The following is a 26,716-nucleotide window of genomic DNA, read 5'->3' on the forward strand; positions in this document are numbered from 1 at the left end:
CAGTGGATTCGATTAAGAAATAAGTAACATCATACTGCGTTCCACTTGGCATGAGGTTTTGGTTACCTAAGAAATAAATTGTTCTCTGAGAATTTTGAGAGAGACAGCTTTAGTAACTTAGTCAGGGTTACCCCCAGGATTTGGAATTGGGGACACAGGGTGGACTTAAGGGTTATATCTGATCCAGAAAAGATTCTCCCACCAAGTCTTTCCAAGACCTGTGTTTATTTTAGTATTAGAGCTCTAGTAGAAGATATTGATGTCACCCAAATCAGTTCATCTTGAAGGGGATTTCCATTGACTAGGAGCTACCAGGAAGAGACTCTGTCCCTAAGTCCCAAAGACATTTTTATTTCAAGCCACATCACCAGAGTGAGACCCCAGCTGTCCTGGTGGTGCTAATTATAGTGGCAAATGGCCAAGCATCTGTATCTCAGCTGTGACTTCTCTAGTGCTTGCTAGGTGTTCTTGTGTCTTCAGTGGGTCTGGTGATGTCTTCTAACCCTTCTGTGGTTGCTTTAGAATATCTAATTGTCCTCATCATAAAACTGAGATTTTTTTAAGGCATTTTTGGCATGGTTTAAATCTCAACCAGACCAGTGTAATAATGTTTGGTGTCCCTGCAAACTGTACAAAATTCTCAGATGAAGATTATTCTCGTATATGTGTGTGCACACATTTATGTGACAAAGTGAGAACAGTTAACTCTGTCCACTTCTATAGATGCTCTGACTTTTCTTCATCTGGAAGCAAGCCTCCATTCTTCCTTTGTTTGTTTCGACAGCATACTTTGTGCTATGTTAGTGGGTTTACTCTGCAGTCATTAGAAATCAAAAAGCAAAACAGAACAACAACAAAAAATGAAGCAACATGGAACTTCAAGAATTGAAGTTAGAAGAATGGAACTTCCTTCCTTAAAGAAGGAAGTGAGATGAGGACTACCATTAGAGTGACACTTTATTATTTATTTTTTTACCATCTTTATTGGTGTATAATTGCTTTATAATGGTGTGTTAGTTTCTGCTTTATAACAGTGAATTGCTTTATAATGGTGTGTTAGTTTCTGCTTTATAACAAAGTGAATCAGCTATACATAAACATACATCCCCATATCTCCTCCCTCTTGCGTCTCCCTCCCGCCCTCCCCATCCCACCCCTCTAGGTTGTCACAAAGCACCGAGCTGATCTCCCTGTGCTATGCAGCTGCTTCCCACTAGCTATCTATTTTACATTTGGTAGTGTATATATGTCCATGCCACTCTCTCACTTCGTAGAGTGACACTTTAGAAACACTTCACCAGCACTTTCCACCATCCACCATTACTTCCAGATTTAAAGCTCATCTTTTTAATCTTTTTTTTTTCTCATTTTGGTAAAGGCTTTTATTTTGCATGTTTTTATTCTGGATTTTTCTTAATATGTTTCAAACTTTTTTTGAGAAAGGATTGCCTATGCTGTTTTTATGTTTTAAATACAAATCTTTAGTGACTGAGAATAGGATTTGACCTGTAAATGAGGCCACAGACTTGGCTTTCCAGGATCCTATTTTCTTTTCCTTTCTTTTTTTTTTTTTTTTTAATATTTAACTATGGTTGATTTACAATATTGTGTTAGTTTCAGGTATACATCTTCAGATTCTTTTCCATTATAGGTTATTACAAGATACTGAATATAGTTCCCTGTGATATATAGTAAATCCTTGTTGTTTATTTTATATATAGTGCTGTGTATCTGTTAATCCCTTATCCCTCCCCTTCCCTTTTCCCCTTTGGTAACCATAAGTTTGTTTTCTGTGTCTGTGCATCTGTTTCTGGTTTGTAAATAAGTTGATTTGTATTGTTTTTTAGAGACCCTATTTTCTTTTAAAGAACCAGTAAAAATGCCTGATAGAACCTTGAAACTTTTTAAGGAGCTCAATTTGAAACCTAAGATTTATTACTTAGACTTACTGTTTTTTTTTTTTTTTTTTTGCGGTACGCGGGCCTCTCACTGCTGTGGCCTCTCCCGTTGCAGAGCACAGGCTCCGGACGCGCAGGCTCAGCGGCCATGGCTCACGGGCCCAGCTGCTCTGCGGCATGTGGGATCTTCCCGGACCGGAGCACGAACCCGTGTCCCCTGCATCGGCAGGCGGACTCTCAACCACTGCGCCACCAGGGAAGCCCTAGACTTACTGTTTTTTAAAGTTTGAACTGAAATTAACACAGGCACATTTAGTTTCCATTTTATAAAAGTTGACAACATTCAAAGTGAATTACCAAAAAATTGCTTTTCTACCTTTTTAATATTTAAGAATAGAAAACTGTGAATTTACGTACACTGAGCATCAACCTTTAAGAAAACTGACTTTTCTGGAAGAAGTAATTTTCTTGATTAAACCCTCTGGATTCCTTGCTGGGTAGTTCTTAACAGAATGTACTGTCAGGCTTCCCTGGTGGCACAGTGGTTAAGAATCCGCCTGCCAATGCAGGGGACACGGGTTCAAGACCTGGTCCGGGAAGATCCCACATGCTGTGGAGCAACTAAACCTGTGCGCCACAACTACTGAGCCTGCTCTCTAGAGCCCCGAGCCACAACTACTGAGCCCTCGTGCCACAACTACTGAAGCCCACACACCTAGAACCCGTGCTCTGCAACAAGAGAAGGCACTGCAATGAGAAACCTGCGCAGCACAGTGAAGAGTAGCCCCTGCTCACTGCAACTAGAGAAGACCCATGTGCAGCAATGAAGACCCAACGCAGACAAAAATAATAATTATAAGTAAAATAAATATTTTTTAAAAATCTAAAAAAAACCCAGAACGTACTGTCACATCTCTTGCTGCCGTGCATCAGTAACGTGCACTGAAGTAAAAAGTCTATAATGTGCTGTGTTCTCCTAGGGTAGGTAGGTAAATTTCAAATAGGAAATTAAATTTGCTCATGTGAGCATACGATTTGATTGAAGTTACTGCTACTTTGCATGATATGTAATTAGTAGAAAGTTTCCCAGTTTTCTCTTGAACACTATAGGTAGATAATTCTATGCTTAGATAAACAAATTTCCACATATTTATAGTAGGAAAAGATTGAAGGAAAGGACAAATGTAGAGTGATTTTCTTAAACTTGAATTCCTAAGGTTACACTGTGTAACAGAGATGAAAATAAATTTCAAGAATCTTGACATAGTTCTGTTTTCCAGCAGGTTTTTTGTGATATGTATGTGTGTGTATTTAACTCTTATTTGTTAAAACGTTTCATTCTTAATTATGAGGCCAGATTGACTGCCTACTGGTTGGTTTCCTAACAGTTCCAATAATAGATTTTAAGTTGTGTTTTCTCTTAAGCCATTATTGCTTTTGGTCAAATAAATTTTATATATCTGGATGGTATAGATATTTTGAAGCATTCCTGTTAACACTCAGAGAATTTCTTCTCTTTGCGCTTACATCTTCTGCTTGCAGCTCTGAGAGTTAAGGTTCCGTGATGTAGAATTTAATCTGTAATTGTTAAAATTATCTCTTAAACTGGTACTACCCTGTCCCTGTTAAGTCGTAATATCAGGTAAAAGAAAGTAGTGTTTTTATTTCAGGGCTTTATGGAGAGGAATGATAAAAGTTTTTGTTTTTCCTTGTGTCTCCTCACTGTACTTATTATAACTTCTCTCAAAATTGCTATAGAACAAGTAGCCTAAAGATAATTTAGTTTGAATGTCCACCTTTCCTTCCCCCTCTTTCAGTAAAATGCCTAATTACACAGATTAAGGATCAATTTAAACAATTTTATCTAAGGTAGAAAAACAACAAACCATTCAACTATCTGTTCTCTGTATGTCTGCATCAACATACATGCATTTGCGCTACTGGTATCAAACACCTCTTAAGTGTTTGTAAATGGCTTAGAATGTTAGATTATATTGACTGGTGGTTGCCTCTAAGGAAAAAAAAATTTTTGAAAAGTTTCTTTTTAGTCTAAATACTTTTCCCTGTGATTTGAAATATTCTTTCTGTAACTATATTTAAATAAGTCTGATATGTTACTTTTTACTTTCTTAGAAAGTATATAATTGGTACCTTTTATGGCTCAAGATTACAGATAGTACTGATTCATAGTTCAACTGTTTGTTTACATTTTCTGAAATTTTTACATGTGAATTTTACAGCGTGTCATTATTTGCAAATAAAAGCAGTTTTCAGTAGCTTGCTTTTTTTTAACTGTACAATTTGAGATACATTTGAAAAAATGAATTAAATTATTTTTGTTTCGTATCAAGAAATGGATGAAAAGAGGCTACTGGATCCAGGGTTGAAAGTTCGTAAAGGCCTCTGGGATTATACTCTGAAGAACCAGCAGATGGAATGCCTGAGTGACTGAAGAAAATGGGTGCTAATGCATCTAACTATCCTCATTCATGTTCCCCGAGGGTAGGGGGAAATTCTCAAGCCCAACAGACGTTTATAGGTAACTGTTTCCGTTTTTCTAACTTCATTTTCTTTTGTGAGTATAAATAGAATCGGGTTTTCGGTGGTCTTTTTGGATTAAAAAAAGGATTAAGCTATGGAAAAAGTTATTACAGATAATGATTCTGTAGCATCCAGATTTTTTCCCATCAAATGTAAATCTGGCTTATATGATTTTTATCCTGAGCAAGCTGCTATAGCACAGTTGAGCTTTTCTTTGGTTGTCTTAACCATAATTGCCAGTTACCCTAGGAAAACTAGGAATCTCCATTGGTGTGGAAACAGCAAAATATGTTTCTTGTGTCTTGGTCCATTTGTTTTGCCCATACAAATGCAGCATTTTTTACAATTAATAATCTGCTTTGTTTGTCCCTATTCTTTCTTTAATATAAAAATGAGTTATCTGAACTCTTTAGTCTTCCTTTATGAAAACAGAAATCAGTTTTATTTGAATGGTTCAGAAATGTCTGTAAATATTTTTAGCACAAAATGCATATTAAATTGAATGCTGAAAATGTCACGAAAAAAGAGACAAGTTTTCATTTGTTTAATTTCCTTCTTAGGGACATCATCCTATTCTCAGCAAGGCTATGGTTGTGAATCAAAATTATATAGCCTTGACCATGGCCATGAGAAACCACAAGACAAAAAAAAGAGAACCTCTGGCCTTGCCACCCTCAAGAAGAAGTTCATCAAGCGTCGAAAATCTAATAGGTCTGCTGATCACGCCAAGCAGATGCGAGAACTCCTCTCTGGGTGGGATGTTCGAGATGTCAATGCATTAGTGGAGGAATATGAGGGAACTTCAGCCTTAAAGGAGCTTTCTCTACAAGCCAGTTTGGCTAGACCAGAAGCCCGGACATTGCAGAAAGATATGGCCGATCTTTATGAGTACAAGTATTGTACTGATGTAGACTTAATATTTCAAGAAACTTGTTTTCCTGTTCATCGTGCCATTTTGGCGGCAAGATGTCCATTTTTTAAAACACTACTTTCTTCCTCACCCGAGTATGGGGCAGAGATCATAATGGACATCAGTACAGCTGGTATAGATATGCCCATGTTTTCTGCGTTGTTACACTACCTTTATACAGGAGAGTTTGGAATGGAGGACTCAAGGTTTCAAAATGTTGATATCCTCGTTCAGCTTAGTGAAGAATTTGGAACACCAAATTCCCTTGATGTAGATATGCGTGGACTCTTTGATTACATGTGTTATTATGATGTCGTCCTTAGTTTTTCTTCAGACTCTGAACTGGTTGAAGCTTTTGGTGGAAATCAGAACTGTTTAGATGAAGAGCTCAAAGCTCATAAGGCTATTATTTCAGCACGGTCCCCATTTTTTCGAAATTTATTACAAAGGAGGATACGGACTGGTGAAGAAATCACAGACCGAACTTTAAGGACTCCCACAAGAATTATATTAGATGAGTCCATTATACCAAAAAAATATGCGAAAGTTATATTACACTGTATGTATACTGACGTGGTGGACCTCTCCGTTTTGCACTGTAGCCCCTCTGTGGGGAGTCTCAGTGAAGTTCAGGCTCTCGTCGCAGGGAAGCCAAACATGACTAGGGCAGAAGAAGCCATGGAACTTTACCACATAGCACTGTTCTTGGAATTTAACATGCTTGCACAAGGTATGAAATTCTGATTTTTAATCTTGATTTCTAAAATGACATATTTGTCTTCCAAATTGAAAACACAGCCAATATGTTCCATGATTTCAGTGTCTGGGATGTAACAGGGTCAGTTTTTTCAAATCTGTAGTTATGACATCTGAGACAGAATGAGGGTTAGTTTTAATGTGGCTCTTCATTTGGTATTAAAACCAAGCATTCAAAACTAATGACTAAGCAATAGATGAGACTTGAGGCTCTTTCTTCCGTAATGTAAGATGATAGGTGTGGGAATATATAATTACCCAGCTACCATCCACCTACACCCTGTCTGCTCTTGAGCTTTGAGCTAGCCCTGTTTCCCAGATTTCAAGGTTATTCTTGATCTAAGACTCCTTGGGTGACTTAGATTCTCATATTTACACCAGTGCCTTATTGATTCTTAAATATTTAGAATAAGAATGAAAGTTCATTACAGAAATGAAGATAGTCCCATTTGGATACAAATTAATTGAATCAAAGAATTGGGCAAGGTTTCTGACTTAAATTTTAAAATATTCTATATCTTTTCAAGTTCAACTTGTACCTCAAGCAACAGTTTACAGGGCATAAGGCAGAGTTAGTGCTTAGACTCGTGCCTTCATTTAATTTAAACTGAAACTAAGTCAGAATGGCACATTTTGTGTGTTACAAGCAAATAAATACTTGAAAGTTACATTAAAAGAATTGTATATCTGTTGGTAAACATTAGAATCTTAACATTTCAGAGCTGGAAAGAGATCTTCCATGGGAGAGCAAAGGGAATTTGCTGGCTTGACAGAATGCACTCTTAGCTTTCTATGGCTGTATATTAAAAGAAAACAAGCTATATGACATGAAACTACTTGAGAAATTTAGCTGGTGAGGGTTTGCTAAAAGAACACTAGAAGTTGCCAATTAGAAGAGAATGTTAATGGTTTGGGTAAAAGACATTAATTTAAATAAGGAAAGCTCAGCACATTTTTCTAACTTGAAAAAATGTATGGCTAAATCAACAAATTAATAAGACTTTGAGAAATAAAAATAAAAGCCCCAGTTAAATAACAATGTCAGTGACAACATGAATGAGAGAGACTATCAGAAGACATTATAAACATGAGTGAAAAAGTTAAGATTTCTATTACGTAAAGAATCTTTTAAAATCTTACTCTACCATTACCTGTGTAGTAATAGTACTAATTTTGTTTTATTACCATAATCAAAATGTCATCAAAATATTTTCTTACTAGTTTAAAACAAAAATTATTAGTAATAGTAGACTATTAGACATCAGAATATAGGAAAATACGTCACAAAAATAACCTAGCAGCTTGACCTACCATTCTTTCATTCTGTAAAACCAAATTTGTCAGAAAATGCCTCTACAGAAAAATTTAAAGGTTGCAACATTACCAAAAAGAGATAATAATCTCTATTTTCTCAAAATGGCTTTATTTTTTTGACAAGTTCAAATAATAAGAAACCAAAATGTACTGTGTATACTTTACTGTTTCTAAAAATGGGAAAGCACCCCTTAATGTTTTTTTGTTGCTGTTAAGTTTTTAATGGAAAGTAAAATGGTGAGCCAGTTCTTGGATCTTGGATAATACTTGATCTAGAGTTCTTTTATGTTAAGTGAGTTAAATTTTTTATATATATAATTTAGCTAGAAATTGTATTTTTTGGAGCACATTTAAAGCTATAAAACAACACTCCTTGCAGAACCTTAATTTTGGTTACTTAAAACAAGCAAAGAAATATTCCCTTAAATTTGGGTGTACATGGGCTTTCCTGGTGGCGCAGTGGTTGAGAGTCCGCCTGCCGATGCAGGGGGCACGGGTTCATGCCCCGGTCCGGGAAGATCCCACGTGCCGCGGAGCGGCTGGGCCCGTGAGCCATGGCCGCTGAGCCTGCGTGTCCGGAGCCTGTGCTCCGCAACAGGAGAGGCCACAACAGTGAGAGGCCCGCGTACTGAGAAAAAAAAAAAAAAAAAAAAAAAAAATTTGGGTGTACATGACTCTCTGTTTCCTTTAATTATTCAAAATATAGAGTTTGGGTTATTTGGTGTTTTGTTTTTCGCACCCCATGTAGGCCTTATCTTTCTTCCATACCCATTATACTGTTCATACTAGGGTTTATAACAGACCATAACTTCAAGGTAATTTTTACCTATTCCCATGGGAAGGAGAATATGTAGTCACTTGGAGAGGGATTTTATATCATAAAGCCTAAGACCTCAGGCTCTGGTACCAGACAGGCTGGATTTGAATCATTTACTATCATGTTTTAACTCGTTTGACCTTATAAGTCATCTCTCTAAGCCCCTGTTTTCTCATTTGTAAAATAAGAATTGTAATGCTATAAGGTAGGTTTATGAGGATTAAAGGAAATAATATATGTTAAGTGATCTGAATAGTGCCCAGTACATAGTAAGCATTCAATAAATGTTAGCTGCTAAATGCTAATCATCACAACATACATTGTTCACTACCAGTCTTTTCTAAAACTAACTTTTTAAGTTTTAAAAAATAATTTTATAATTATATTGACTAAACCGCATATTGAGAATAGTTTACAGATTTTTTTTAAGTAATTACTGTTTTTAAGATTTTCTTATAATTTTATCACTAGTGAGTTGGTGCATACCACTTATCAAACTATTGTATCTGGCTGTTTGTCACTCAGCTCTCAGCCAGAGTTCTGCAAGCAGATTAAACCTATAATCCTCTGAGGCATCTATTATGTGTAATGAATTAGCATCTCTTCCATGCATCCAGCATGATACTAGTTACATACCATTTTGGAGAGAATTAAGAAAACAGTCACCGAAATAATTTTCTGTGTTCTATGATTCAGACGAGGACTCCCAGTTAAGAAAGGCTGTGAGACTAGATTGGCAACTTGAGGATAGGACCATATTGTTTTCATCTTTGTGTCCCCAGTGCCTGGGGCATAGTAGGCACTCAGTAAATGTTTATGAATTAATGACTGTTACCTTTTATTCCAAATTAGATTTAACTTTAAAAGTTAAAGCCCAGTTTCAAAAGGAGACAGATTCTATCGAAGGAGGCAAGACCTTGAGACAACGTATGCCCTTCAAGGTGGAGAGGTGATTTAATAGTTTTAAGAACATTGTAGGGCTTCCCTGGTGGCGCAGTGGTTAAGAATCCGCCTGCCAGTGCAGGGGTCATGGGTTCGAGCCCGGTCCGGGAAGATCCCACGTGCCACGGAGCAACCAAGCCCACGCGCCACAACTACTGAGCCTATGCTCTAGAGTCCGTGAGCCACAACTACTGAGCCCACGTGCCACAACTACTGAAGCCCACACACCTAGAGCCCATGCTCCGCAACAAGAGGTGCCACCACAATGAGAAGCCCGCGAACTGTAATGAAGAGTAGCCCCCGCTCGCCACAACTAGAGAAAACCCACACATAGCAACGAAGACCCAACGCAGCCAAAAATTAAATAAATAAAAAAATTTATTTTAAAAATTAAAAAAAAATAAAATAACATCATAAAAAGAGGCAATATAGGCAGACAGCCGGAGTGGTTTGGCAAGTAGATAAAAGGGAGGATTCCTGGCCTACAATGAGAATGTGTTTTATTCAGACAAGTAGGCAATCACTGTTAAGGAGGTGAATTAACAGGTAATGAGGCCTCAACTTACTGTGTGCCACCCTTTATTAAGCTCCCATGAATACATGAGTTAGTACTTTTTCATTTTGTTTCAGTGGTCCATCTGTCCTTGCATTAATATCACTTGCAACCAGGTGGCAAATCCTGACCTCTGCCCCCTCAATTCCCTTCTAAACACAAGAGACCTGAGGTTTATTTTCAAACAAAGTGAACTAGAGCGATTCCACATCTGGAGATAACGATAAAGAAGGGTGGGGGTAAGGCTCAAGGTTGAAACCTAGAATTATGTGAAAGCCTACAAACTAAATGGGGAAGTCATTCCCTGACCTTTACCTGCTCTGGTCCAAGCCCGGACAGATAAAGGACAGTAAATTGGGCTCCAGAAGTGGTGAACAGCCCAAGAGCATATAGACCTGTTTCAGGGTTTCATGATGAAATTACACAGTGAAAAAGCCAGCATACCTTCCAGTGGTTCTACAGAGAAGACTACAGTCAGCAAGCCTCCTTCTGTAAGAGCTTCCAAGTAGGTATTTACTGCCTCAGTCTTAAATATAAAAACCCTGGACATTTGAGGAAAGCTTCCAAATTGAGACAGAAATAATAACATAGAAGAAACAGACAATGAAGGGAGCAGAAGAAAAACGTCAGTAGAATCAAGATATCCTTACAGAAAAGAGCATTTTATTGAACAGTGAGACATAAATAGAATGCCATAAAAGTAAAAACAGGAGCTTTTGGAAATGAAAACTGCAATAGAAGGATTGAAAGGGAAAGTTAAGAAATCTAGAAAGTAAAATAACAGAGAGGGACAACAGTGGAGACAAATAAGAAAACTAGAGTATTCATCCAGAAAGTGTAACATCTTAAATAATGGCTTTAGAAATATATACTAGAGAAAATGGAAGAGAAGACAGTATCTAAGGAATAATACAATCAATATTGCCAAAGTGAAAGGGATTTCTATATTAAAAGTTTCATCCCTTTCACTAGAAAACACCAGGGAAAAAGAGAAGATTCTGAAATGATTTAGAGAGGAAAGAATTAGTTTCCATACAAGAAATAGGAATCAGAATGGTATTGAACTCTTCAGTAGCAACAACTGAATTACATATTGCCTTTAAAGAGCTGATGGAAAATTGTTTTAAACACAAAATTCTATGCTTAGCCACACTGTCAGTCACGTGTCAGGCTAAATAAATGCATTTTTCAGTCCTGCCTCGAAAAACTTACCTCCCGTCTACCCCTACTCAGGAAGTTACCAAGGATGTGTTCCACTAAATGATGAAGTAAACCAAGAACAAGGAAGTGTGGGATCCAGTAAATGGGGTCTAACACCAGAAAGAAGAAAAGAAAATCCTAGGGACGAGCTGTATGTTAGGTGTAGTGGGCGTCTAGTCTAGACTGGACTAGGAGGAGGAGGAAAGGCTCCAAGAAGTAAATATCTGGGAAGAAATCAATTACCTGAACGTTTGAACATTAAGTGACAAGTGACATTGAAAAAGGTGTTATAGATCTTTTGGTACATTTATGAAGAATTAGCTATTGTTAATTTATAAAAAATGAAGCAAGTGAGAAAAGAGGAAATTAATATTTGCCAGAAAAATTTAAAGTTACATATGGAGGAAAATGTAATTCTAGTATCCAGCCTGGCTCAGCAGTAAGTAGTATTTAAATAGTCATCATAGGGACTTCCCTGGTGGGCCAGCGGTTAAGTGCTTCCACTGCAGGGGGTGTGGGTTCAATCCTGGTGGGGGAGCTAAGATCCCACATGCCTTGTGGCCAAAAAACCAAAACATAAAACAGAAGCAATATTGTAACAAATTCAATAAAGACTTTAAAAATGGTCCACATCAAGAAAAAAAAATAGTCGTCATAATTTGAACATTGAATTTTGGTTTAATAAAATTTCTAAAATTTTATTTTCATAAAATTTTATAAAAATTATAATAGAAGGAGATAAATACCAGAAGATACTAAAGTACTAAAAAACTGAGAGTAGTTGCCTCTGGGAAGCAGGACTGGTGTGGAAGAGAGATAGGGCAGGAGGTTTTATTTTTAGAGTAAGCTTTTTATTGCTAGGTACAAGACTTTTTAAATTATGAGCATACACTGCTTTGATTACAAAATTGATTTTTTATAATAAAGATATGACATCAGTACCCAGAAGAACCAGAGAGATCTAGATTGGCCACAATCCTGACGAACTGGGGGATTTATCATATCTATCAGGACTGTTAACTAATGAGATCATGCTTATAATTTTGGTCTACACAGGGCTTTTACTTTCCTCTCATTTGGTTATCTTGACAACCTATGAGTATAGTAGGGCTCAGAGATTAATAACTAGCCTTTTTCTAAGCTTGTAAGTGATGAAGTTGTGACTCATACCAACCCTTCCAACCCCAAGCCCAGGAATTTGGGCATGGTGAGGCACGGGAGGAGTATGAGAACCACTTTTCGAGGATGATGGTGGGAGGCCACTGTGGCCTAGTTGCAGGAACAAATCAGCAGACTAGTGATTGAAGCATCAACTCAGAGGAGCCTCGGCTATAAGCCTGGTGGGACTGAACCGCTTGCAGATGGGGCTAAACACATATGTGGGGGAATTGTGGGCCAGCTGGAGATTGAAATACCTGGGTACATCACCACTCAGACTGCTTCAGAGCACTTCGCCAGAGAACAGAGGGCTTTGTACTGAGCGGGCCATTCTTTCCTGAATAGGCAAGTATTCCAATATCGGTTATTTGACTTTTTCAGCTGCCCATAGTAAGGAACTCCTTCCTAATGTTGGGAAATTCCTCACTGTGTAGGTCTTCACAGAAGGCAGAGCCCACCTCCCAGTGTAAAAACCTAAAAGGTCGGATACTTGCTTTCTCAGCCTTCTCTGTGTTTAGGGCTTCAGCACATGACCTAGGCTTTTTCAGTCCAGAGCTGATGGCACAGAGAATCGGGGACTGTAGAGAATTCTTTCTGGAAGCAGGGTAGGAGCAGCAACACCAACACCTAGTGGAAAAGGAGAGAAGTCAATGACAGTGGTACCAGTGATGGCATTCACTGTCCAGGAGTGGTTTTGGCCACGGTCCCAAGGCTGCACAAGGTACTCACTGGACTGTTTCTGTGGTGTAGTACTCACTTGCAGCCTTCCTTTGTTGTGTTTTCTGAGCCTAATCTCCAACTTTCCCAGCAGCTCTGTACTGACAATATCCTTTCAAATAAATTCCGTTTCTGCTTAAGCCAACCAGAGTTGTTTTCTGTGGTTGCAGCTTAGAAGCCTAGTTCATAACAGTACCTATATTAAAAAGACTAGTGTATAAAATTCCAAAATAGAAGACTAGGTTGGAAGAGCCTCAAAAGAAGGACCAGGTGTTTGATCACTGACTTTGCACAATGACCTTAGCATACGCTGTGTAAGCAGTTCTGAAAATGTGAGAACAGTGAGAATATACTATTGATTCATAATTTTTTTAAATAAAAATCCACTCTTTAGGAGAACTACAGGTTTTCTCATGAACTTTAACAACCCACAGGCCTACGGTAAGAACTTCTGTTTCCATGTCGTAAATACCATTGACCTCAGAACAAAATAGCCCAGAATTAACACCAACATCTACATGCATATTCCAGTCCAGGACATTTTACAGTAATATGCTTTAAACAGATTTATTTTTTCATATTGATCAAAACTGTATTTTTCAATCTTTGGAATATGAAATTTATAACTTTAGTTCCAAAATAGCCTCTGAAATTCATTGTCCATATTTTTAGGCATAATACATGTGATTATATTTTATTGGATTAAAAATCTAACAGAGAAACAACTGAAAGCAATGACCTAATTTTTTCCCTTAGCAACTTGGTCAGATTCCAAGAGTGTGTGACTTGAAACGAATGCAAAATAGCAAAGACTAACTGTCCCCACTCTAATCCATTCCTCCCTCCTCCCATCCTCTCCATTGTCCCCATGTTGACACTCTTCCTTCTGTCTCGGTTTGGTTGAGCTGACAGTTCATTTTGCTTCTGTCTGTAGTTATTTCCTCTTCAGCAGATTAGTCTGGATATACTTCCTAGAGAACAATGGAACTAAGTTAAAGACCATTATCAACAGATCAGAGTAGTAAATATAGGTTTCAGTTAAATATGTGACATAGATGAAGAATTAATCTCAGTTTCAGGAATGGCAGCTCAAAAGACTCAAGTTACACATCTCTAATCACAATAAAATTTAGCTTACAAAACTTACTCAAAATTGTAACATGTAATATTTAAAATATTTAATTGCACATTTTATTTTAGAACTTAAACCGTTTTTCATATAAACTATAAACTCTTCACCTCTGACCCTCTACTCACACTTTTCTTTGGTTTTGTAATATCTTTGACTTTGTTCACTAAATGTTCAAATTCTACCCTTGTCTTTAAGACCAAACTCACATGCTACTTCCCTTGTTTGGTCTTAGGCATTACAAATTACAAGTATTTTCTGCTTCTTGCAAACTTCTAAAACACTTTGATTATTCTTTTAGGTTTTTACATCTTCTGACTTATTTTGAAATTAACCTATATAACTGTTTCATTTCCTCTACCAACTAGTATCAACTATATTCTCTAAAGATAAGATCAAAATCTGGGTCATCTTTGAATCACCCAAAAAACCTAGCACAGGGCTTTGCTCCTAGTAGACTCTCAGTTATATATTTTGAATTATGTTTAGAACCTATGAAAACTGAGTAACTTTTTCTTTTAAAAGGGGGGAGGGGTATAATAAATGTTTAACCCTAGAAGTTGCAAATAAAATGAAAGCAGGGAGCCTCAATCGAGATAAATATGAAGTATTATTTATAAAAGTAAATTTAGATGTGGTCCAAATGATGTATAACTCTGTACTGTTAAACGTAGTTTTAAGTTAAATTTCAAGTAAAATTGTCTCATCAGCTCTTTACTTTGTTGGTCCATTGATATGAAATAGAATATCAATTGAATTTAGAATATTCTTGGAAGCCAGTCAAGGCTATTAATTTTTTGAAGCCAAAAAAGTTTAATCCAAGTATAATCTTACCTTTTGTGCTAATTATAATTTAGATCAAAGAATTAATTATGTATCTAAAATCTCACTAATAAAAACATATTTACAGTAATAATGCAAATATAATTCAAAACGTTAAAGTAACTTGGAAATTCTTATTCTAAATTAGACATCTTTTTACTTCTTATTTATCCTGTTTTTTGTTTTGTTTTGTTTTTGCGGTACGCGAAAAATGGCCCATAGAACTTTCCCTATGGTACGCAGGCCTCTCACTGTTGTGGCCTCTCCCGTTGCGGAGCACAGGCTCCAGACGCGCAGCCTCAGCGGCCATGGCTCACGGGCCCAGCCGCTCCACGGCATGTGGGATCCTCCCGGACCGGGGCACGAACCCATGTCCCCTGCATCAGCAGGCGGACTCTCAACCACTGCGCCACCAGGGAAGCCCTATCCTGTTTTATTAAAGGAAAATAAAATTGTAAAGGAGTTGCCCTTTTCTTGTCTATTGAAAGTAGAGTGTTTATTCACCCTTATTTTATATACTTAGAAGACAGTGAGTGTAAATATTATGGCTTGTTACATGACTTTTTGAATGTAAATGTAATATACACCAGGCACTTTACAGTCATAGCAAGTGTTATTTTAAAATACATACAGTTTATTTGAAGTCTATCAAATGTCTGTTCCTCTTCATTTAAAATTATGCAGAGTTTAATTAGAAGCCGTTTCTCAACACTAAGCGCGCAACCTTTTTTCTGTAATACTGAAATTCCAAGGATGCCACAGTGAAGGGAAATGAAATAGAGGAAGATTGGTTTGGTTTATTTCCCCCAACCCAAATTGTGTGTTTATTATAGTCAGTGTCTAAGCAATTGGATTTAATTTGAACTTTATAGATATTAATCAGATAGAAGATGAAATGCTATACTCAGGTCAGTATAGATATGAACACAAAACTTTGAACAACAGTACTACTTCTCTGAGATAAGAAAGAGCTGAGCATTTATATTATTTAAAGAGTATGTTGAATTCTGCCCACTTGGAGGTAGCAGATAGCATCTGCAGTGTATTCTGAAACAGATACTTGATTTCGGGTTAACTTTTTTTTTTTTTTAATTTTTGGCGGTACGCGGACCTCTCACTGTTGTGGCCTCTCCCGTTGCGGAGCACAGGCTCCGGACGCGCAGGCTCAGCGGCCGTGGCTCACGGGCCCAGCCGCTCCGCGGCATGTGGGATCTTCCCGGATCGGGGCACGAACCCGTGTCCCCTGCATCGGCAGGCGGACTCTCAACCACTGCGCCACCAGGGAGGCCCAGGTTAACATTTTTTGAACACTGTTGCTATACAAGATGCAGTGCCAGGGAGAAGAGAATTACAGTTTTCAAATGCCACTGTGTACCTAGCAGGCACTTCAGATATGCTGATTCATGTCATCTCCCATTTGCTCAGAGAGGTTCAGAGATAAATAGCAGTGCCCAAATTTAATGGTATTTTATAAACAACATTAGATGAGGTTAGATCTGTGTTCTAATCCTGCCTCTGCCACATACTAACCATATAAATTCTGTCTGGGTTCCTCAGCTTGAGCTCGTTTATTCCTCTTCATAGAAGTACAGGCACCAAGCACAGTGCCTGGCTCACAGTTGGGCTTTAACAAATGGTTTTAAAACTGGATTACATTAACTCTTAAGTAGACAATTTCTAAAGATAAGAATTGAGTTATTTTCCTTACACATAATTTGACAGTACAGTTCCAAGTCTCCGAGGTCTAAAAAAATTATCAGATTCAGACTTTTTTAAAAGCAATGATGCAATTGCAAGAAACATCCAATGTTAGATGGCAAAACAGAGCCATTCCAAAAAATGGTCCATAGAACTTTCCCTATGGTGGTGGGCTATTTGGTGTATACTCCCATTTTGCTTTGATTCAGTTATAGTTCCCTTTTCTCTTAGAAACACTAAGAAAAACGGCCTAAATTGTGGCCTTTTCCTAAAGCCCCAACTTATTTTTATTTTTCTGACTCTGCATCGTCAGATTTTGACCTTCCTCTTATACCTTCTATTGCCAAGGAGTTCAGAAACTAATGCAGTCTAAGATGCAGGTTATACCAGTACAAGGAAAATGGGATTGGGAGAGGGCATTATTAGTGAGTTAGGAGGGGAAATGACAGGAGGAAGAACCTCTGTATTATACAAGTATCCTGGCTTTTCAAACTCAGTGTTGAGATACATAGTTGACGTTTCTGCCTTAAAACCAAATATTGCACTTAACTCCTAAAATATCCAGAGTAGAAGGACTCTGCCCAGATACAAGTATTCTGTCTACTTCTGGTTTTAAAAGTGGCTGCAGGAAACTATTCCAGGAATTAAGATAGATTAAATGTTTTAGCTATTACAGTGTGCAAAACATTGAGCTAAGCCCTTTTTGTGTAAGACCTCCCTTAATCTTTACAGTAGCTCATATGGTAGCTTCTATCATCCTGCCTGTTTTAGAGATGAGATGAGTAACTTACATTGTTACTTCCCCAAGGCCACTTCTATTGATCAAAAGATGGACTTCAAAATAAGAATTTACCAACCACCAACTCTATATGCAGTAGCTAAGCTTCCTATGTACTTTGGTTTTTTGGCCGCCCCAAGCAGCATGCCAGATCTTAGTTCCCCAACAAGGGATCAAATCCGTGCCCCCTGCAGTAGAAGGGCGGAATCCTAACCACTGGACGGCCAGGGAATTCCCTATACTTCGTACTTTTAAAAAGTTTATAGACAGTGTGTTTGGTAACAGTCATAAGTAAACCATTCCTTGTAACAACTTTAAATTTGAATGAATTTATTTCAAAAGCAGTGTATGCTCATTGTTGAAAAAGGGAATCGTACAGAAACATAGCCTAAAGTGTATTTTCACCTATTACCACTCCTTTCCCCAAATCCTTATTGATGACATGATTTGAACAGTTTGAGTTTCCTTGCAAACCTTTGCATGTGTATGAGTGTGTGTGTGTATTTCACATGCATATCTTGTTCTGTTGTAATATAATAGTACCATACTATACATGTTATCCTGTGTCTCGCTTTTCTACATACTTAATAAACTTTGGGAAAATTATGTTGTTACATAATAGTTACTTTATTTTAATAACTGTATTCTTGTTTGTTTCTAAAAATGCAAGGATGCCCTGGTTGGATATTCAGATAATAAAAATAATACAAAAGGTGTTGAAGAACCTTCAGAATCACTACTCAGTGAAAAACACTTAACAAATAGTACCTTTTTATAAATATCTCCTGAAGACTGAATCTGAGTTTGGAGTGTTAATTTATGAGCCTGCTAAAACATTCAGTGAATATAAACTGACTAGAAAGTTCTTCCATCCAGCTGTTTTTTCTTATATGTAGATGAAAAGGAGTATCAATTCCTATTATAAATTAACATGGGCTAGCCTCACTAAATATGTCTCCACGAAGGGGGTAGCTTTGATATATTAAAAGACTTTGAGCTCTGGTTTTGTTCTCTCCACTGAAACATGCCTCATACTTAGCACTGATGTGTCCATAAGACTTTGAATAAATGTTTTTCCATGTCAAAGTACTTGAAGGTGAAATCTCCACACATCTGAAAGTCATGCCAGAAAACTGAAAACACTATTTGCACAGTTACATGGCTCTGTTTTTAACCATGTTCCTCTTCAACCATAATAGACCCCTGAAGTGGGTTTGTTTTAATACTAAGTTTTCACTGTCAGTGTTCCTTCCTAATGAAGTTTACATTAAAGAACAATGCTGGAACTTCCCTGGTGGTCCCGTGGTTAAGACTCCTGGCTTCCACTGCAGGGGGTGAGGGTTCAATCCCTGGTCGGGGAACTAAGATCCCACATGCCGTGTGGCACGGCCAAAAAAAGAAAAAAAAAAAAACCAATGGTGAATTTTGGAACCTGATTCACTAAACTATTTCTAGAAAATACGTGGGCATCACCTTGGTTTTCTAAACCTTGATATCTGTCTGAGCTTGTATCTAATTATGAGAGGTTCAGAAATGTATGATTAAATAATTTCTTTGTTATTTTTATGCCTCATTGTAAATTCTAGATTGATAGTTTTTTGTTTGTAAGTGTAAAGAAAAATATTAAGTATCTAAAGTCTTCAGTGGTGTGAACTCCCCCTCCTAACCTAGTTAAATAGAAGGTAGCAAGTACTAAGTTAAATAGTAGATAGATACAGTGTCGTAAATCTGTTCATCACGATAGGGCTGTAAACCTGAGAGAACAGCAGCTGCCTGGGTTTTCAAGCAAATAAAGGTAACAATGGGACATTATGGGGGGAGGGAGGAATGTAACCTGTTGATTCAAATGGATCCTTGGTATAGAATTAGCACTGTGACTCCTATACTTTATTCACTTAGCAAACACTTATTGACCTCTTACTGTATGCCAGACCCTGAGAGTAGAGAAATGAATAGGATAGTCCAGTGGTGAGTGCCAATAGGCAATTCCAGTGTCAGTGCCCTAATAGAGTAAAGCACTGAATGGTAGGGAGCACATAGGAAAAAGAGGAGCCTCAACCCTCAATATAGGGAGTTAGGGAAGGAGGGACAGGGAAGGAGGGACAGTATCAAGAAGAACTATACAAGAACTTTACAGGGAAGTGACCTGGAGAATGAAAGGAGTTAAGTAAATAAAGGTTGGAGATAAAGAGGCACATATCAGGCAGAAGGAACTGCAGGTAGCAAGGCCTAGAGATAAATGAGAGCAAGGCACTTCGGCTGGTGGGAAGGGGAGGGGTTGCAGAGATAAGAGAGGTATGGGATGGAGAAATGAGGCTATAGCAGCCGGCAGGGCTGTGTAATGAAGAACTTGGTATACCATGCTGAGACTTTTGGCCTTATCCTGAGCCTGTGGCCTGATTAAATTTACATTTCTGAACGCTCTCTTTGGTTGCAGCATGCAGAGACCATAAGAAATGTTCCAGAAATAGTGTTTTTATTTTAAATGCATACGTTCTTTAAGCAGGTAAAATCTATTAATTACGCATCAAAAAGTACTAATTCTTTTTAAAAAGTTCCTTACTCTATTTATTCATTTATTTAGTAGAATTTTTTGAGCACCTATTTTTTGGCCAGGCACTGTGTAAGCTCTTAGCTCACGTTATCCTCTGTGGTAGGTATTAGCTCCATCTTACAGATGAACTGAGGCTTGAAAACATTGTCACCTGGGTTTACAACTAGAAAGTGTTAAGGCCTAAATCTGAATCCTGGTTTTTCCACCTCCAGAGCTACTCTTTCCCATTTGAGGCGGAGAGGGAATATGATCTCTGTAAGAAGAAATCATCTGTGAGGTACACTGTTTCAAAGGGAGAACACGATTATATTGAAGAGATAAAAACCAGTAGATATCAAAAAGTTTTCTGAAAGTCATAATTACATTGGCTCTACCCCAAGAGCTTTGGACTTTTCCTTTATTATGATAATGGAATTAAGGATACTAGCTTACTGTTTTGTTACTAGTGGGAAAATGGTTTAAGAATAATAAACATGGTATAGGTATAAATGGGTATTTTTTGTTTTTAGATAAAGAGGCATACACTTCTGAGTTTTTCACGTAATAAGTACTAGGATTATTTTTATGTAGCATTTTAATAAATGATCTGTGAGAGAAAAGTGTACATTTAGGTTGTCACTGACCCTTTCTGTTCCCTTTATGATCTTTGACTTGCTCTGCTGTCTTAAGATTATGCTCCCTTCCTACCCTCTCCTACCCCGGCAAATCCCCATACTTGCTTTTGAATTAGAATACACCAGAACGGTGGGGGCCCTCTTCAAGGGAACTTAGTTATAGTAATAGCTGCCATTTATTTAATGTTTATCGTATGTTAATGTGCTAGATGCTGTGTGTATATTTTCTTATTTAATCCTCAAAATAACCTGATGAGGGAGATTTTTAGGATTAGGAAACATTTTTCAGATGAGGAAACAGGCAAAATTTCATACATCACACAGCTAAAGGGAGTTGGGATTGGGTCTCGGAGCAGTCCGACTCTAGTGGTGTATCTTGGCATCTCTCTTCCAGTAAGATGCCTGCACGTGAGAACGTGTGTTCAATTTCAAGGAGTTCAGGCATCCTGTAGGTCCCAGAATTAGATCCCCTCGCATTTTAGTTTAGCAGAGGCTTATATATAGTGTTTGTGTGCAGAGAACGGAATCCCTGTGAATGCTTCTCCCTTTTATTATGCTGTTCTCACCCCAAAAAACACTTAAGCACAAATACTAAAAATGTCATATTAGAAACGTTAATTTATAACAGACATTAAAGAAATATAAATCTATATTCAACTAAGTATCTTAGGGATTCTTAGTCTTTTTTTTTTTTTCCTTTCATGGTATAAAGAGAAATCTTCAGTCTTTTGTCAGTTGTCTGTGTGCTCTAGCCTCCTCTTTTAGTTACTAAAGTTGTTCTTTAGACATTTTCAGCTTCTTTCCCATCTTTGTTTTTCCCTTTCACACAGCTTGGCAGAGCTGTAAGAGTAAAGAATACAAGCACTCTTTGTACATTTTCACACACAAGTTACATGAATCTCAGTGATTGTGTCTTTCCCATCAGAAGGGAGTAACGTTCTCAAAGCAGCGAACCTTCTCATTTCCTTCCCAATATTTGCTTGGATTTTGTGGTCATTGATTGATTTTATATTGAGCACTGAGGGAAGGAACTCCTGGCACCTTCTATAGCCTGGTGTTTTTTGTTATTTTTTTTATTATTTGATTTTTTGAATAGATAATCATTCAAATGGAACAGAATTCAAAAGGTACAAAAGGGTACTCAGTGAAAGTCTCCTGCCCTCTCAACTTTTTGTCCCCCAGCCCCTATGTTCCCCTTCACAGAGGCAACCAGTGTTATCAGTTTCTTGTATATCCATCCAGATAGACAATCCAGAGATTGTATTAGAACATAACTTTTAAAATATACTGAAAGGGAATTTTAAAAGATATTTGGAATGGATCTATAATACTAGTAATGCTTTCTGGCATTTAGCTATTACAAGAAAATCTTATAAGGCTGTTAAAAGGGGCAGAAGTTTGAAAGACATACTTCCACATAGATAAATATGTTACACTTAAGTCTCTGCCTGTATGTTAATGCCCTACCCAACAGGGACAACCAGGTTCTGAACATTAGCCAAGAGTATAAGAAATAAAACCCAGAAAAATTCAGTCTCCTTTTTTTTTATAATGAAAATAGATTTTAATCCAGAGTTATTTTTCCCCCAGCTTTATTGAGCTATAATTGACATGTAGCATTGTGTAAATTTAAGGTATACAATGCAATGATTTGATACATGTGTACATTGCAAAATGTTTACCACAATAAGATTAGTTAGCATATTCTTTATCTCACATAATTAACATTTTGTTGTTGTTATGGTGAGAACATTAAACCTGTGCTCTCACAGCAACTTTCAAGTATACAGTACAATATTGTTAACTAGTCTCCATGCTTTACATTAGATCTCTGGACCTTATTCATCTTATAACTGAAAGTTTGTACCCTTTGACCAACATCTTCTTTTCCCTGCCTCTGAGCCTCTAGAAACCACCATTCTATTCTCTGTTTCATGAGTTTGATGTTTTTAGATTCCATGTATAAGTGATGCCATATTTTTCTTTCTCTGCCTTATTTCACTTAGCATAATCCTCTCAGGGTCCATCCATGTTGTTGCAAATGGCAGGATTTCTTTCTTTTTATGGCTGAATACTAGATATAGATTATAGATATAGATATCTCACATTTTCTCTATCCATTCATCTGTTGATAGACACTTAGGTTGTTTCTATGTCTTGGATTGGCTATTGTGAATATTGATGTGATGAACATGGGAGTGCAGATATCTCTTCAAGATAGCGATTTCATATCTTCAGATATATATACCCAGAAGTGGGATTGCTGGATCATATGATAGTTTTATTTATAATTTTGTGAGGAACCTCTCTACTGTTCTCTGTGGCTGTACCAATGCACATTCCCACCAACAGTGCACAAGGGTTCCCTTTCTCTCCAACCTTGCCAGCATTTGTTGTCTCTTGTCTTTTTGATAATAGTCATTCTAACAGGTGTGAAATGATATCTCATTGTGGTTTTGATTTGCATTTCCCTGGTGGTTAATGATGTTCAGCACCTTTTCATGTACTTGTTGGCCATTTGTATGTCTTTGGAAAAGTGCCTATTAAGTCCAGTTTTTTACTCAGATTGCTTGCTGTTGAGTTGTATGAGTTCCTTATATATTTTGGATATTAACCCCTTGTTATTTATGGCTTGCAAATATTTTCTCGCATTCCGTACGTTACCTTTTTATTTTGTCAATTGTTTCTTTTGCTATGCAGACACTTTTTAGTTTGTTACAGTCCCACTTGTTGATTTTTGTTTTTGTTGCTTGTGCTTTTGGTGTCATATCCAAAAATACTTGCCGAGACTGATGTCAAGTAGCTTTTTCCCAGTGTTTTCTTCTAGGAGTTTTACAGTTTAAAGTCTTTAAGTCCTTAATCCATTTTGAGTTAATTTTTTGAGTGGTATTAGATAGGGGGTCCAGTTTCATTCTTTTGCATGTAGGTATCTAGTTTTCCCTGTACCATTTATTGAAGAGACTGTCCTTTCCCTCACTGAGTATTCTTGGCTTTCTTATCAGTCCTTTTTTTTTTTTTTTGGCCAAACTATGATACACCTTTACCTAAAATATTGATTGCAGTTCTTACTGCTCTTCAGAAATGTAGTTACGTTAGACACGTTCTGAGAAAAGGCAGCTAAAGCTGATCAAAGAAATGAGTACTGTGGCAGACTAAAATGATTAGGATTGTCTAGTATGTCAGAAAGGATATTGCTAAGACGCTTATAAACGTACTGTGACCCCTAATGACCCTCACCTTCAGGTATTCATACCATTATGCAGCCCCTCCCCTTAAGTGTGAGTGCGACGTAAGACTTGTTTCTAACTAATACAATATGGTAAAGATGATGGGATATCACTCCCATGGTTTCATTATATTATATAAGACTCCATCTTCATAGTAGACTTACACTAGAGACTTTTTACCTTGCCAGCTGTGAAGAAGTAAGCTACTATGTGGTGAGATGGCCTGTTGAGTGGACTGCATGGCAAGTACTGCAAGCAGCCTCTTGGAGCTGAGTGTGAACCCCGCAGCTAATAGCCAGCAAGAAGCTGGGCCTTTAGTTATACGGCTGCAGGGAAATGATTTCTGCCAGCAACCCAAATGAGCTTGGAAGCAAATTCTTCCCCAGTTGAGCCTTCAGATGAGAATGTAAACCCAGTTGGCACCTTGACTGCAGCCTTAAGAAACCCTGACTAAGGACCCAGGTGGCCCGTGCCCAGACTCCTGACCCACAGAAAATATGGGATGATATGTTTGTTGTTTTAACCCACTAAGTTTGTGATAATTTGTTACATAGCAATGGAAAACAAATACATTATTTAATCTTCTGATTTTCATAGGTTAGAATGGTTTAATGTCAACAATTCCATGTGATTTAACTTAATTAGGGGAAATCAGTAATTTAAATCTAATTTATCACAGAGCCTTCAAGGTGATAACCAGCCACGCCTCTATAAAAGACTCAGTTCAGGAAAGACGGTGCTATCGGCCACAGTCCCAGCTGCTGCAATTGGCTGGAGGCTATAATTGATATTCTCATTGTAACTGTATCACTCAGAGTTCAGTCAGGGAAGCTGAGCAACTCCGACTTTCGGGGTAGGGGGATTACTATAGGAATTGGGCCTTACACAGTTGTGGGAGAAGCTGGGGAAGTGAAGGTCTGAAAGGGAGAGGAGTTAGACCCAAAGGAGTTAACAACCAGTCAACCTGGGAAGCCAAGGACATCGAGCCACTAAGGTGGAGCTGCAAAGGGGGAAGCACGCCCGATAGTGGCTCTGTGGATCTACAGCCAATCATCTGGTGGTTGCCTGGGGCTGGTGTTGTCACCAGGGCTGCAGTTGGGAGGGAGAGCTGGATGCAGAGCTGCAGAGCAAGGACAAGCTAGAATCCACGGGCACCTCTGTGTCTGCCTGTCACCACATCTAGCTACAGTGACTTTTTTTGTTGTTTGTTTTTGGGATTTTTGGTGGTTTTTTTCTGTTTTTTTTGGGGGGGGGCTGCGTTGGGTCTTTTTTGCTGCGCGCGGGCTTTCTCTAGTTGCAGCAAGCAGGGGCTACTCTTCGTTGTGGTGCATGGGCTTCTCATTGCAGTGGCTTCTCATTGCAGAGCACCAACTGTAGGCACACGGGCTTCAGTAGTTGCGGCACGTGGGCTCAGTAGTTGTCACACACGGGCTTAGTTGCTCCACGGCATGTGGGCTCTTCCCAGACCAGGGATTGAACCCATGTCCCCTGCATTGGCAGGCGGATTCTTAACCACTGCGCTACCAGGGAAGTCCCTACAGTGACTTTTAGAGAGTAATGGCTGCTGCTGCTTCCTTTCAAATCACACATTTCTGTTTTGGCCAACTTTAGCTTAGAAACAGACAGGGATGGAGATCGTGGAAAAGAGTTTTCGCTTAAGCAAGTTTAAACAGTACAGGTCAGCACAGTCTCCCTCTTCCATCACCCAACCTAGATTTTCTTCATGCTTTGCCAGCATTTCATCAGGTCTAGATAGCCTGCCAGGTGAGATGACCCAGACCTTCATCCCAGGAGTATCTGCAGTTGCCCAGCCTCCATTATCACTGAGCAAGGAAGCACCAAAAGGTACTGCAGTTGAGTCCCTCGGATTCTGGACGAACACCTTCCTGCTCCTTTTGCACTGCCCCAGACCTAGCCCCCTGGCACAGCACTCTCAGTATCCACTCTCACAGTATTTATATCCAGGTCTTGTAATTCCTTGGGTGGGTGTGCTTTCTTCCCAGAACGGGAACTGTACTTTCTCTCTCAGAATGTGATTATGCTTGAACAGATCCTCATTATTGGTTTGGAGCTAGTGAGAGGAGGCAGGGGCAGATGTTGAAGAAGACAAACCCTGTCTTTTCAGGCACCTCCAGGGTCTTCTGGCAAGAGAACGCTACTGTCCTCTAGCAAGGAGTTGGGAGGCGCTGCTCCTCCCAGCGTGGAAAGTTCAAGTGAATCTTGGGGTTTAGCATTCCTAGCTCATCCACCCAAATATCCCCCTTGCAGGTTTCTGTGTCCACCTGTTCCTATCAAGACCCAGATTTTGTCAGAGGTTTGCCAAGACTTTGCTCAAGTCTTCTTTGTAGTTCTGATATCCTTAAAATTAAATCTTGAGCCTGAGTTTTGGCAGTCTTTTCTGCAGCTGCAGGAAATAAGGGTCTCTTTGAACACTGATCTAGAAGTTTCCTGATTTTGACAAAATTCTTAGACTTTGAGGGGTGACTGTCATTTTCTTTTTTTCATGACTTTTCATCCAGCCACATCAGGTCCTTCGAATTACTAATGTTTCCATTCAAGTTCAACCACTATTACCGAACTAATACTTCACTTAGTGAATCTCAGTATTGTCATGCTGCTACAGGCAGGGGTTATCACCACCCCACTTGTCATTGGGAATGGGGTCCTCTTCGCCATCTTACCAGTGAGTGATTTAGTTCCAGAATCTCACTCAAGAATCTTATTTCCTAGGGCCACTTATCTTACTATCATAGTGTGAGTGTCTCCTCTCATTCCCCCATAACCTGTGCTGAAACAGCCTAAAACAAAGGCTTGCTTGCAGGTAGTTTATTTGGTAAGGCATCCCATGAACAAGAATGAGAATTAGAGGGATTGCAACGGGGGAGGAAGGAAAGCAGCGTAAGAGTGGGCCATTGTGTTGGTTACCACTGGAGGCTACTGGGCTTCAAGCCTGCTTCAAGCCAGGATCCTTGAGGAGTTTTGTAGAATCTTCTTCAGAATGGTCCTCCTGAAGGATAGCAGAGAGGAACCTTTATCCAGCCAGCTCTCAGATGTTGCAGAGTCCAAGGACTAGCAATGAAAAACACTA

At 38.4% G+C, this 26,716-nt stretch overlaps 1 protein-coding gene across 2 annotated transcripts in view; it reads left to right on the forward strand.

Moving 5' to 3' along the window:
- The window catches only part of BTBD7 (BTB domain containing 7), an 81,478-nt gene that overhangs the window by 25,864 nt on the left and 28,898 nt on the right, over positions 1–26,716 (forward strand). The window contains exons 2-3 of one of the 2 annotated variants that reach the window (XM_079908242.1): positions 4,250–4,437; positions 5,000–6,079. The exons of the other annotated variant lie outside the window; for it this stretch is intronic. Coding sequence (XP_079764368.1) covers positions 4,356–4,437; positions 5,000–6,079 — 1,162 coding nt within the window. The 5' untranslated portion in view covers positions 4,250–4,355. The remainder of the gene's footprint in view (positions 1–4,249; positions 4,438–4,999; positions 6,080–26,716) is intronic. 2 annotated transcript variants of the gene reach the window in all.

This window comes from Stenella coeruleoalba (assembly GCF_951394435.1).
Source record: "Stenella coeruleoalba genome assembly, chromosome: 2".
Taxonomy (NCBI): domain Eukaryota; kingdom Metazoa; phylum Chordata; class Mammalia; order Artiodactyla; family Delphinidae; genus Stenella; species Stenella coeruleoalba.